The 13530-nt window shown below is 38.4% G+C and overlaps 1 protein-coding gene across 1 annotated transcript in view; it reads left to right on the forward strand.

Annotated features, from left to right (window-relative positions):
* The first annotated feature begins 286 nt into the window (after positions 1-286).
* Positions 287-13530, forward strand: part of LOC101281073 (cytochrome P450 2C18) — a 70878-nt gene continuing 57634 nt past the window's right edge. Inside the window, 1 exon segment of the mRNA XM_049696887.1 lies at positions 287-320. Within this exon segment, the coding sequence (XP_049552844.1) occupies positions 287-320 (34 nt within the window).

Genomic DNA, 13530 nt, shown 5'->3' on the forward strand with positions numbered 1-13530 from the left:
CTCATCTTATCGTTTCATCAAAATGAGATCTCTGACCTGACCACCTTGTGCTGGGGAACCAGGCATGGACTCATTTGGGAGCATGGGGTGCAAGAGGCTTTCCTTTACCCTATTTATCTCACCACCAAGGTTATACCTGCTGTGTTCCTACCTTTTTCTCCACCTTCCAATGAATTCTCTTTATACCAGTACTAGGGTGTATGACAAGTGATAATAGAATATTATACTACTTGGTACAAGACAGGTTTAATCTTTTCATGGGAGAGAATGGAAGCTTAAGTTCTGCATGGACCTGAAGATAGGTACCAGTGATGCCAGAGGTAATCCTAAAAATTAATAATTGATCAACTCATTACTTACTGTTTGGACTTGTTCCGTCACATTCCTCACTCAGACGTGTGAGTGGTTGGCTCCTTGGCATTCAGGTGTCAGCTTGCATTTCACTTCAGAATGAATGTCCCTGATCCTCCCCCCAAAGGACCACACTTGCCAATCTGTCAGCCTCTCATCATCTCCACAAGGTTGGGTACTTTATCTGTTTTGTTGACTACATAAGAGAGCATGTTGGAAACATGAAGTAGGAATAAAGTTAGAATCATCCAGTGAACACACTGGATAAAGAAATACTGTTCCCTAGAATTAAAGCAAGATGAAAGACCTCAGATTAGATTATCAAGCACTAAACAGAAAAGATAAGGAAAACTATACTCCCGGATTCATTATAGATAAAATAACATCAAATGCAAAGAGAGTCTTCTAAAACCAGATCACTCACAAAGGAACAAAGATCAGGTGGACAGCAGATGTGTTATTTTAACAGTAAAAATAAGACTTAAAAATTTCAATGTGTTGAAAAAAAATCCCAACCTAGAATCACATCTGTTTAAATGTGAGGGAACAGTGAAGATATTTTAAGGCATACAAGTTTTGCCATGCAAAAAAGTAAAGTGAAACCAGCCTAACATAGAATCCACATTTCTGACATGGCTCGTTAGTACCTCACTGAGGATCACCCTAATTCAGTAAGTACTTCAAAATGTAGCCCATTAAAAAGATTTTTTTAATTGAAGTATAGTTGATTTATCAAAACAACAATCAAAAAGTGGGCAGAAGATCTAAATAGACATTTCTCCAAAGAAGACACAGATGGCCAACAGGCACATGAAAAAGTGCTCAACATCGCTAATTAGAGAAATGCAAATCAAAACTACAATGTATCACCTCCAGTCAGAATCATCAAAAAGTCTACAAATAATAAATGCTGGAGACGATGTAGAGAAAAGGGAACCCTCCTACATTGTTGATGGGAATGTAAATTGGTACAACCACTATGGAGAACAGTATGGAGGTTCCTTAAAAAACTAAAAGAACTACCATATGATCCTGCAATCCCACTCCTGGACATATATCCAGTGAAAGCTATAACTTGAAAAGATAAATGCACCCCTGTGTTCATAGCAGTACTATTTATAATAGCCAATACCTAAATGTCCATGGACAGATGAATGGATAAAGAAGATACACACACACAGTGGAATACTACTCAGTCATAAAAAAAGAACAAAATAATGCCATTTGCAGCAACGTGGGTGGACCTAGAGATTATACCAAAAGAAGTAAGCCAGAGAAAGACAAATCATATGATATCATGTATGTGGCATCTAAAATACAGTACAAATGAACCTATCTATGAAACAGACTCACAGACATAGAGAACAGACTTGTGGTTGCCAAAGGGAAGGGGGTTGGGGAGGGATGAAGTGAGAGGTTGGGGTCAGCAGATGTAAGTTAATATATACAGAATGGATACACAACAAGGTCCTACTGTGTAGCACAGAGAACTATATTCAGTATCGTATGATAAACCATAATGGAAAATATTTAAAAAACGGAATGTATATATATGTATAACTGAATCACTTTGCTGTACAGCAGAAATTAACACATTGTAAATCAACTATACTTCAATTTAAAAAATTAAAAAACCAAACAAACATAGCCTTCACCCCTTATGTGGTGCAGATCTTGGTTTTGATTTCTCATGGGTGACCTTTTTCTCCATACCCAAGGTCCTGCCTGGACTGACAGTGAACGTCTTCACTTTCCTACATTGGTGGATAGAATTCTTTTAATCCTTTTTTTAATAGAATGAAGCAATCTTGTGAACATCCAGGTCTTATGTAGTTGTTTCAAAACTTAATGCCCCATTTGGAGGCAATAATTCTGTTCTGTCCTTGGGCTTATGAGTCAATTCTGTACTCCACTCTTTATCTTTTGGGTTCTGGCACCTGAATATTTGCCTTTCTTTCCTTTGAGTTTGTATAAAAGTATTTTTGTAATATTTTATGCAGCATTTATATGTGTTTATAGTTGGTGGGGAGCCATTCATGTCAGCTCTGTCTACCATGTTTCTTTGGATTTATCTTTATATTCTTATTTTATGATTGTTGAAGTTGAATAGTGAATTTATTTCTTTTCTTGTAATTCAGTGATTACATGCAAAGCTATACAATTTCTATATTGATAAATACTGGGCATTTAATGAGATTTACTTGCAAATAGTTGGGATTTTACTTTTAGAATCTTTTCACACCTTAATTATTATTTAAGATGTTTTAAAATATTTTGAACAGTACTGTCACATGGTGGGTGGATTTTTTCTGGTTAGACTTTTAAAAATGAATTCTGATTTCATTGCATTGGGATCAGTGAATGTTGCTAGAATAACAGTGTTGCTTTTGGTGGTCAATTAAGATATTCTTTGTGGCCTAGTAAGTAGTTAATTTTTGAGAGCGCTTTGCTAGCAGCTTTATCCTGGAGCACATGTAAGGTCAGCTGCACCAAAAGCTTTCAAGTTTGGCTTAGCTGTTCCATTCTTAAATGAGGAGGTTGACTGTCTATGCCCTATAAATTCTGCCTAACTACCCCCATTCTACTTGCATCACATCTAATTTCCCATCAGCCAAAGAGAGTCACTGGGGCAAGCCCAGAATCATAGTTGGGGGGCACTGTAAAGTTATATGGCAAAGGTATGGGTACAGGGACAGATGAGGCATTTATGCAAACCACCACTGAGAATTATTTCTTACTTTCAAACACAAGTAAATACAAAACCAGTTGGAGACAGTTGAAATTGTTTTTGGAAGCCTTGTGATATTTAGTTAGTTCTGCCCAGTCTTCAAAGCTTAGTTCAAATACCATTAATTTTTCGTGATTCCATTAAATTTTCTTGATTCTCACAACAAGGTATTTTCATCCCTTTCAGATTTCTACAGATCCTTCTACCTTTTTTAGGACACTCATTATTCAGTACCTTATAACTCTCTGAGAATATGCATTTTATTCTTGACTAGAGAATAATATCCCGAGGACCACTTTCTTTTTTTCCTGAAAAATTTCCTTAATTCCTAATCCAGACCCTGGTGTGCAGTAACTGTCCAATAAATATTTACTGAATAAACACAAGAATGAGCAAATGGAAGAAAGATTAAGCAAACCTTCAGAGAGGGTTTTGGGACATAAGAAAATCCCTTAAATCCCATGAGAAGTCCTTGTAAGTTCTAATTATAATTCTTTTCTTCCTATAAGGAAAATGCTAAATTTCCAGTAATGTTAGTTTAAAACTGGCCTCATTTGAAGTGTTTCTTTAAAGAGAAACAGATACAAATCACACCCAGACTTCCCAGTGGCAATTTATTTCTCCTAAAAAGGTAGAATTCCATACTGTATATAAATTCATATGATGTTTGAATTATGAAGCTAATCTCATAGTAACTAGGTAGATTTCTGAAACCAAAGGGTTTTCTTCAATTGCCTGTAAAGATAATCCTAAAATCCTTTAAAGTCTGGTGTTTGCAAAGAGCCAATTTCATCATTCAAAAGTGTCTACTTCTATGAAGTTCTAGAAGAGCTAAAACTAATGTGCTAGAAACCAGAGCAGTGGTTGCTTCTGAGGATGGGGATTGCCTGGAAACGGGGTGAGGGAACTTTCCAGGGGAATGGAATTATTCTACATCTTGATAGTGTGTGGTTTACTCAGGTGTTGGTGTTTATCAAAACCGACTATATTGTATACTTAACTCTTATCAGAAGGCCCCAGTGTCCCCAAATGAGCAAGATGTTAAAGGCCGTTTCCAAAAGGAAAGGTGTTTCAAGTACCTGAAAATAAACCTTTTCTCGTGCCCATTCTGATTTAGACCGACCATGTGTTTATACTTGCCCTTTCAAGGCATAGCTGGGCTTTATGCTTTGCGTTATGATTACAATATTAATCTTGATAAAGATGATTTCTGATGACAAATAATAAAATATTTAAGACAAGACTGGTAAATGCATGTGCAGAAACTCTCCAGTCTTTAAAATATCAAACCATTCTTTCCAAATAACTTTTTTCCCACTTCTTTCTAAACTAATACATGTTCTATGTTGATAGTGTCAAAACATCAGATACTTTTAAGAAAGAAAAGAAAGAAAGGAAAAGAAAAATCACTTATTTCACCACCCAGCCACTACTGTTAAAAACCTGGGGGCTAATTCCTTCCCACACTTTTCTATGTGAACATATATGTGTTTACATGTTTTCTTTCAAATGGAAGTTCTCTGTATGTTCTTTTCAACATGCCTTTTTAGCTTGATACATACTGAACATTTTGCGGCCAAGACTGTTCCTGACTGAGTAGAAAAGGGGTGAAGCCAGACTGGGAAGTGGCGGGAAGGGAGTGAAGACACAAGGACTGGCCCTGAGGCATCTCACCATCACTCTGCCCCTCCTTGTCACCGTCTGCTCTGCAGAGAGGGCTGTGCCTCCTGGGATGGGCGCCTGCGGTGCTGCTTGTCAGAGAAGGAAAAAGGCAACCTTCTTTCAGGTAATCCTGGCTGCACTGACCACAGGAAGCAAAAGGGAGCATGTGCAGAGGGGGATCTGCTTGCCCAGTGTATTTTCAGCCAGCTTGGAAATACTTAAACCCTTTGTCAGGGAGATACGAAGCATAGTTTTGAGTTACATGCTGTTATAATCATCTAAAGGGCAATGTTTGTTTGTTTTAACCAGCAAATTGCATGTTATCCTACTTCAGAAAAATGTTGTCAGAAGCCAGCTTGTAGACAAAGAAAAAATGCTATAGTGACCGTTTAACGATAATGCCAGCTATCGTGTGTATAGTGCTACCACGTGCCAGGCCCTGTTCCAAGACCTTTACCCGCACTAAATCTTTCAATATAAATCGTTACAAGGCCATCTGTTAGGGACACCTCCCTGTCAGAGTTCAAGTGACCAATCCAGTATGCTTTTTTTTCCTTTAAAAATTAAAGCTTATCAAATAACAGCAGAACTATTCTCTAACAGCTGCTTTTATTCTTATGTATTTTAGGGAAAGATCATATAGGTTGGTGGCATCTTTTGCCAGATTTCTACTGTTATCAATTGCTTCCTGGTTTTTTTTCTACTTTTTTTCTCTGTGAATCTGTCCTCAGCTCTTCCTGCTTTAAAATAAATTGCCTTGGAGCTTGCATAACCTGTTAACTCTATGTTTAGGCCTCCAGCTCAGCCACTGAATGGCTCCACTGATCAGTGTGGCTTCTGACGTGTCCCTGAGCCCTTTCATCTTTCACTTGACAATGAATGGAAAAAGTTTTCTTGGTGGCTCCAGTCTTTCTCTCCAAAGAATATAAAAATTCTGCTGCAGACTTAGAATCACAGTGTTTCAGTTGAGAAGGAACTTTATTTAGGGATTAGCTAACTCAAAGATTTCCTGTTATTGATAGTAGTGGCTTAGTAAATACAAACTTGTTTTTGATTGATTATGACCATCTCATTTCATAAACAAACTCTTATTTGCCACAACTAAGTGCCATGAAATTGAAAGAGGATCTCTCAACGTGCAAGCTGGCGGACAATCTCAGAATTTAGCCCTGAAATTTGTACTAAAAATGGCTATACGTGGCAATATACGAAAAGACCACAAGGTGGCATAATTTCCCCAATTAAAACACCTTCCCGGTTCTATTTCAGTTTTTATATTTTACAAGGTTAAGGTTTCCATTTTACTTATTTTATTTTGCCTGTTGAAAAAGGGAAAGAACAACAATTCACTAACTCCTGTATCTGTAACAGCAAGGGAGATTTCTAAGTTATTTCATTATGTTTTAAAGTAGAATCTTCTCTTTTTCTAATCATAAAAGTAACAATTTCAGAAAATTTGGAAAACACAGAAATCATGTTCCTTATCTCTTTCTATGTGCACAATTAAAAGCACACACATATTTACACTCTCAGGATCACATTGTATATAAAACCTAGCAAATTGTTTTTCCTAGTAAGAATATAAGATTTACAATTTATATCTATAATTATTTTCTAAGAATATTATTGAGTACATACTAAATTATTTTACAATATACATGGATCATTATTTTTTTTAAGTAATTGTCTGTTATTGGATAAGTGTTGGATATATAGCGCTGTCTCCTATATAGGTCTTTGTAAGTCTCTGATTTGCTTCTTGGGATACATTTCTATAAGTCTGAAGGTGTGAACATTTTCTAGGCTTTTGATAAATATTGTCTAGGAATGATTTGCCCATTTTAACAACATTTACCCATTTACCTAGCACTGGTGTGTGTGTTAATTTGTTCAACCAATTTTGTTAAATTTGGAGTTGTAAATATATGTAAGGCTTTTAATGCATATTGTCTAGGAATGATTTGTGTATATATCTATACCTCCACAAAATTAGAACAGCACTTACCTACTTGAACCAAGTAGTGTGCTTATGTATTCATTTATTCATTCATTCATTTTTTAATTTTTTCAGTTCATTTGTGTGTGGTTGTGTGTGTGCATTTTCTTGTCATGTCAATATGTTTCTTACTGAAAGTGATAGTAAAAAAAAAAGTGTTTAAAACCCTGATCATATGGTTACTGAGTACCAAAATTCCTACCAGAGTTCTGTTACATATTATTCCTCTGTTCAGGGACCCTAGAGAACAAGAAGGCTCCTGGCTTCATTTTACTGATAAGGAAACTAAGGCTAGAGAAGAAAGCAATCTTCCCAAAGATGACAGGGCAGAAGCCAGACTCAGAACCAAGATCTCTTGGCTTCCTATACTGAATCCTTTCCATTCTACCATCCTACATAAATGAGCCAGGCATCTACCAAGGGGTGTCTCTGATTAGGTTAGTGATCAAGGCAGGAACTAGGAGAGTAAAGAAAATGAATGAAGACAATTGGAAATATTGGAGCCTCATATAAAGTGGTGAGGACACACCCCTTCTAAAATTATTGATGTTAAAAATTTAAAAACAAGATTTCTGTGGCTAGTAAGGAGTTTATAACATTGATCTAAGGCCTTTTTATGGAATAACCAAGCAGTTCCCCACAAGGGCTGAAATTCTATGACATTTATTGAATGTCCATGTTCACTGCAGCATTATTTACAATAGCCAAGATATGGAAACAACCTAAATGTCCACTGAAGGATGAATGGATAAAGAAAATGTGGTCTATGTATGCAAGAGATTACTATTTGGCCATAAAAAAAGAATGGAATCTTGCCATTTGCAACAACATGGATGGACCCTGAGGGTATTATGCTAAGTGAAATAAGTCAGAGAAGGACAAGTGCCATATAATCTCATTTATATGTGGAATCAAACAGAAAACAAAACAAAACAAAAAAACAACTAAACTCCTGGATACAGAGAACAGTTTGGTGGTTACCAGAGGTGGGGGCTCAGGTAGGGCAAAATGTGTGAAGTGGTCAAAGGGTACAAACCTAAAGTTATAAAATTAAAAAGTCATGGGGATGTACTGTACAGCATGGTGACTATACATGCCGCGGAGAAACTAAGCCCGTGCTCTACCGCTACTGAGGCCTGCGCGCCTAGAGCCCATGCTCTGCAACAAGAGAAGCCACCGCACTCAGAAGCCCGCGCACCGCAACGAAGAGTAGCCCCCCGCTCGCCGCAGCTAGAGAAAGCCCACACGCAGCAACGAAGACCCAACGCAGCCAAAAATAAATAAAATTATTTTTAAAAATAATAATAATACTGTATTGCATATCCGAAAGCTGCTAAGAGAGTAAGTCTTTAAGTTTTCATTATGGGGAAAAAAATTCTGTAACTATGTATGGGGACGGATGTTAACTAGACTTATTGTGGTGATCATTTTGCAATACATACAAATACCAAATCATTATGTTGTACACCGAAAACTAATATAATGTTGTATGTCAACATACCTAAAAAATACAATATAGAAACATAATTTCTTTTTTATTGAGGTGAAATTTAGCAACACGGAATTGTACATATCTTAACTGTACAATTTGATGAGTTTTGATCAATGCTAACACCCATGTAACAACCATCTGATCAAAATATAGAACATTATCATTACCCCTGTAAGTCCCCTTATGTCCGAGCCAGTCCATCAATGTCCATAATTGTCCTAAAACAATACTTTTCTATTTCTATAGATTAATTTTTCCCTTCCTTGAAATTCATATACCTGTGTATAATAACATAGTTTGCCAGTTTCATGGCAGCAAGGGGCAGTACCTACACCCTGGAGCCTGCTGAAATTATTCAAACAGCTAATCTTAAGCTTACTAATCATACCTACCCTGTCTCGCTCATTCCTTCCCACTAAAACCAGGATAAAGGCTTTCGCCCATGCTTTCCCTTCACCCCGCTTCTGCCTCCTGACCAACCAGGGAGCGTCCACATGTGGCCCCGCCTGGTGTGCTGTGCCTCCTGTATCTAGCAAGCTGTGGGCAACAATTTCTTCCTTCATGACAGCCATTTCTGTGTCTGCGTGTCTTACCATACCTGATTAAAACAAATCCCAGGTACGTTTTATTTTTTTATTTTTATTTTAATTGTTTTAGTGAAACAAGTAAAGTGTTTATTAGGAGGGAAAAATCAGGCACACTTTAATGTAAGTAGTTTTTACAAACAAATTCAGGTTTTCTACCTATAAATTCATATCTTTTGTGAAGAAGGAAAATTTTACTTCTTCTTTTTCAATGTTCTTTTCTGTTTTCTTTTTTTTTTTTTTTGCCATACTTCTCTTACTAAATCCACTATCTAACGTTGAGTAGAGGTGATGAGTGCTTGCCTTGTTCTCCCTAGTGTGGGGAAATGTTTCCATGTTTCACTGATAAAGACAGTGCTAACTCAAGACTCCTTACAGATGTACTTTATCAATGGAGGAGCTTTCCCTCTATTCCAATTTTGCTGGGGGTTTTTTCCATAATGATGGTAATGATTTTCTTCCAAATTTCCCCAAATCTATTGAGGTGAATTTTTGTTTTATCTTTTTTACTTAGTTAACAAGAGTGGACTTAAAATTTGTGTTTTATTTTAAAGGTTATATTGCAGTGTCTGTGGCTCTGGACCAGACTCAGGGCTGTTGATTGTAGCATGGGACTGGCCTGGGCCTGAGACTCAAGACACTTTGCCCAAATATCTGAGACTTCAGTTGTGTGCTCTGCTTCCATACCCGTCCACGTGCCAGCCCTGGGGATACACCTGACTCTGTGTCAGCCCTGCTACTGGGCAGAGCTGCCTCCATACCACGTCCTCCAGTACCAAGGCCCCCACCCAAGCTCTTGGGGCAAGATCCCACTGAGGACATCAGCATGTGAAGCCTAAAGACACCATTTTGAAGAGGGAATTATATTGGGATAGGTCCATCTTTCCAGTATAATTGAGTTGGGGCAGAGGCAGGAAGTGATAGCCTGAGGTTACCTCCCTCTTCATGAACATCTACAATTAATGCAGTCCCTTCCAGAGCTCCCCACAGCCAGAGGGCACGCGACATGGATGGGTCCAGTCCTGCTGGGCTCCCACTCCACAGACTGCCCTCTCCACTCAGTCACCACACACTAGTCATTTAAAAATTCAACCATAATTTACTGAAACCAAGAAGCAATTTTCAGCTCTTTCTTGTAACACTGGTAGGTAGAAACATTAACAGAGAAAAGTATTTTTTAATTTCGTGTCTTTGTGGATTAAACTGCTCACAGATATTGTATTGTTTAAACAAAAATGAACTGACTCATCAAAGAAATATCTACTGCTTGTTATTTCTAGATGTACGATATAATGGGAATGACTTAAACTGAATCCATCTTGATACATTAGTATCAGGATGAAAGAAAGTAAAACCACTTGCCAAAAGTGAGCTTTGTATTCTAAAACTAAATACACGCATAGTTCCAAAATATTTTCAGGAAAATAAGAAACTCAGTGACATAAAAGTCTACCAGTGTATTAGGATTTTTACGACTCATGTCATGAGGGAGGCCACAGGTAACACACTTCAAATTTCAGAATGGCAGTGTCCAGGGAAAAAAGCCAGGCCATGGTGGACAAAAAGGCAGACAAAAACCCCTTGGTAGGATATGATTCAGAGGGGTGTCTGTAGGCTTCCTGGGGTGGTGGTGAATATCCTCTTGCCAGGAGCTCTCCCCTTAGACTCACAGTAAACATGGGCTGGGGAATGGAGCTGCAGGGGGAGGTCAGCCTGGCACTCAGGGGGAGGGTCTGAGGAAAGGGAAGCAGCACCCATGCACAGAGATTGGGGAGCAAATGGTCCTTGCCAAATGCTCCTTTGGGATCATCAGATGTCCAAGGAACCACTTCTAGGAGCTCAAGTTTAATCACAGGGTTTTTCTTTGTCTCAGGTTTGCAACCTCTTCTCTGCAGATGATGAAGTTTCATTCAGTTCCCTCCAAAACTCTCCTGAGGTTTTAGTTCCACGGACAGGCTGCCTCTGTGAAGAAGAAACGATTCTTGCCAGCTTTTTTTTGAGATCTTTGAATTGTTTCCTGTAGGTCTTGAGCTCATCATTTTCATGCATCATTAGGTCATTTGCTTCAGAACTTCCCATTTCTTTTTTTTTTTTTTTTTTTTAGAACTTCCCATTTCTTGCTGCCAAGTTACGATCTGCCATGACAGGTCATTCTAAGTTGCTCTTCTTCTTGCCTCTGTTGAAGCTCAGTCATTTCATTTCCTCCCTCCTTAGGATGTTGATCTGCCCATTTGATTGAAGATTCTTCAGTCTGGACACCTTCATGAGGCTCTGTCAGGTGGGCTTTTTCTTCTCTTTTAGCCATGCTGGTGTAGGGTAGATCGTTCTTGCTATTTTCAATGTTTGAATATGCATTTGACTTTGCAGCATCCCGCAGAGACACGACTGGACTCTACACTCAGGCTCACAGTGGAGACCTTGAGCCTTTTTCGCAGTCGCCCACAGTAGTTTTAATTGTGATTTAGCTTTTTCCACTTTTTTTGATAGAATTGGTTTCATCTCCCAGAGGCTAGATCTTTTTTTTTTTTTTTCCCTCAGGAACAGATATCAACCGTTCTTGGTGTGAATAGTGAGGATTTTCTTTCCCCCCATGTTTTATTACAACACATATGATGTTCCTCATCATAAGGTTGAACAAGTCCAGGTCACCAGACTTTTCTGCATTTGCATCCTCTTCCTTCACAGGATGAAACTTGTCAGGAGCATTACATTTTGCTACAGCTTGTGCTGAACTGCTGACTGGCAGATTCCTTGTTTCCCTGTAGAGAAAGCCGTTCTTTGACCACCTGAAAAATTCTGCCTAAAACTCAAGAGACCTATGAACACCTGACCCATCCCAGCACACTCCACCGTCTCCCACTGATATCCAGGGACAGCGAGCCTGGGTGTCTCAGTGTCAGTGCATTCTGCCAGCAAACTCTTCAGCATTTGCCACAATTGCTCCAGGTCCACATTCCTACTAGGATGTGGTTCCTCCACAGTGGCGCCTGAAGCAGAGTCCCCTATACAGCTGCTCCCATGGCCAGCTGGACCACACCACACTGTGGAGATCACCGAGCTGGGTTCTGCCCAGAATCACTCCTGTGACAGGTAACTGGGCAGACCATGCCTGCAGAAGGTTGGGTGAGCAGTACCAAAGCAATGAAAACTCACACACCCTCCACCCTGCCCTTGGCATTTTCTTTTCTCTACTTACACTTCTCCTTCTGTGGCCTCAGCAGGCCCATCCAATCCTCTAGGCATGCTGTACCCTCAGCCTGGAAAGATCTTCCTCCCATTGCCAATGTGGGGTCACACCCCTTCTTTAGCAATTGTGTTCACTTGCTCCTATGTCCTCAGTGCTCAGGGCAGGGCCTGACTGGGATTTAGGGGCCCAGTACTCCATGCATTTTTGTGAGAGGAATACACGAATGAGCATTTGAATGAATGCAGGAAGGAGAAAGCCATCCTTTGCCATCACTGGAGATTCATACATCATGTTCTGCTGACCCATCAGGCAGTTAAAACTCTGGTCGATGCAGAAAGAAGGAGTGATACAATTAAAAATGTCAAACAAATGTTAATAACAGATGACCATGTAATGTTAATGAAAATTCACCATTTTGGACTATAAAAGACTATAGTCCAAAAGGACTATAGTCCTATAAAGGACTATAAAAGATCCTCAGCTTAAAAAAAATTAAATAGTGTAATGGATTTCCTGTAATCCAATTTCAGGATAATTAAAAACAAAGTGTGAAGTAAATAAAACAACTGCTTGGAGATTTCAGAACTCTCCTAAGTAATCTTTGGATCAGGGACTTCCCTGATCCAGTGGTTAAAACTCTGCGCTTCCACTGCCGTGGACCTGGGTTCAATCCCTGGTCGGGGAACTAAGGTCTCACAAGCCACGTGGCCAAAAAAACAATCTTTGGATCAAAGAAGGCACCAAAAACAATATTCCACAATACTTTTAAAATCCTAACAACAGATATACCAACAATATGTAGAATAGAGATAATATTATTCAATGAAGAAAATTCATACCATATAATACTTCTGAACACTTAGGACAAACGTGAAAATGAATCAAACAATGAATAATGTAGCTTAAAAAGCTAGAAATTGAAAAGGAAATACAAAGAAGGCAGAGCAACAAAAATAAGAAGTTTTAGCATAAAGTATTTTAGAGCTCTGAAAATCAGAACACTTGATAGGAAAATATAAGAACTGCTTATAGGGTGGCTATTTTTCTTTTCCCTGAGGATGTCCAGTGAACTCTGTGGACTCCGTAGAAGCTTCCCTCAAGTACAGCTTAAAACTCCACTGGAAAAGTACATACTCCTGTACTAGTGAATATAACAAAAGAGAAACAGATTCACAAACATAGAGAACAAACTAGTGGTTACCAGTGGAGAGGGAAGGGGGAAGGAGTAAGGTAATATAAAGGTACAGGATTAAGAGGTACAAACTATTATGTATAAAATAAGCTACAAGGATATACTGTACAACACAGGGAATACAGCCAATATTTTATAATAACTATAAATGGAGTATAACCTTTAAAAATTGTGAATCACTGTATTTTATACTTGTACTTAACATATAATATTGTACATCAACTATACTTCAATAAAAAACTACATATGATGATATCTTTATAGAATATGTCTTTGTATAAGCATTACTATTAGTGATCTAGTAATGTATATAATTCCAGTGACATTTAGATCCTCAT

This window comes from Orcinus orca, chromosome 14, assembly GCF_937001465.1.
Source record: "Orcinus orca chromosome 14, mOrcOrc1.1, whole genome shotgun sequence".
In the NCBI taxonomy this organism is placed as follows: Eukaryota; Metazoa; Chordata; class Mammalia; order Artiodactyla; family Delphinidae; genus Orcinus; species Orcinus orca.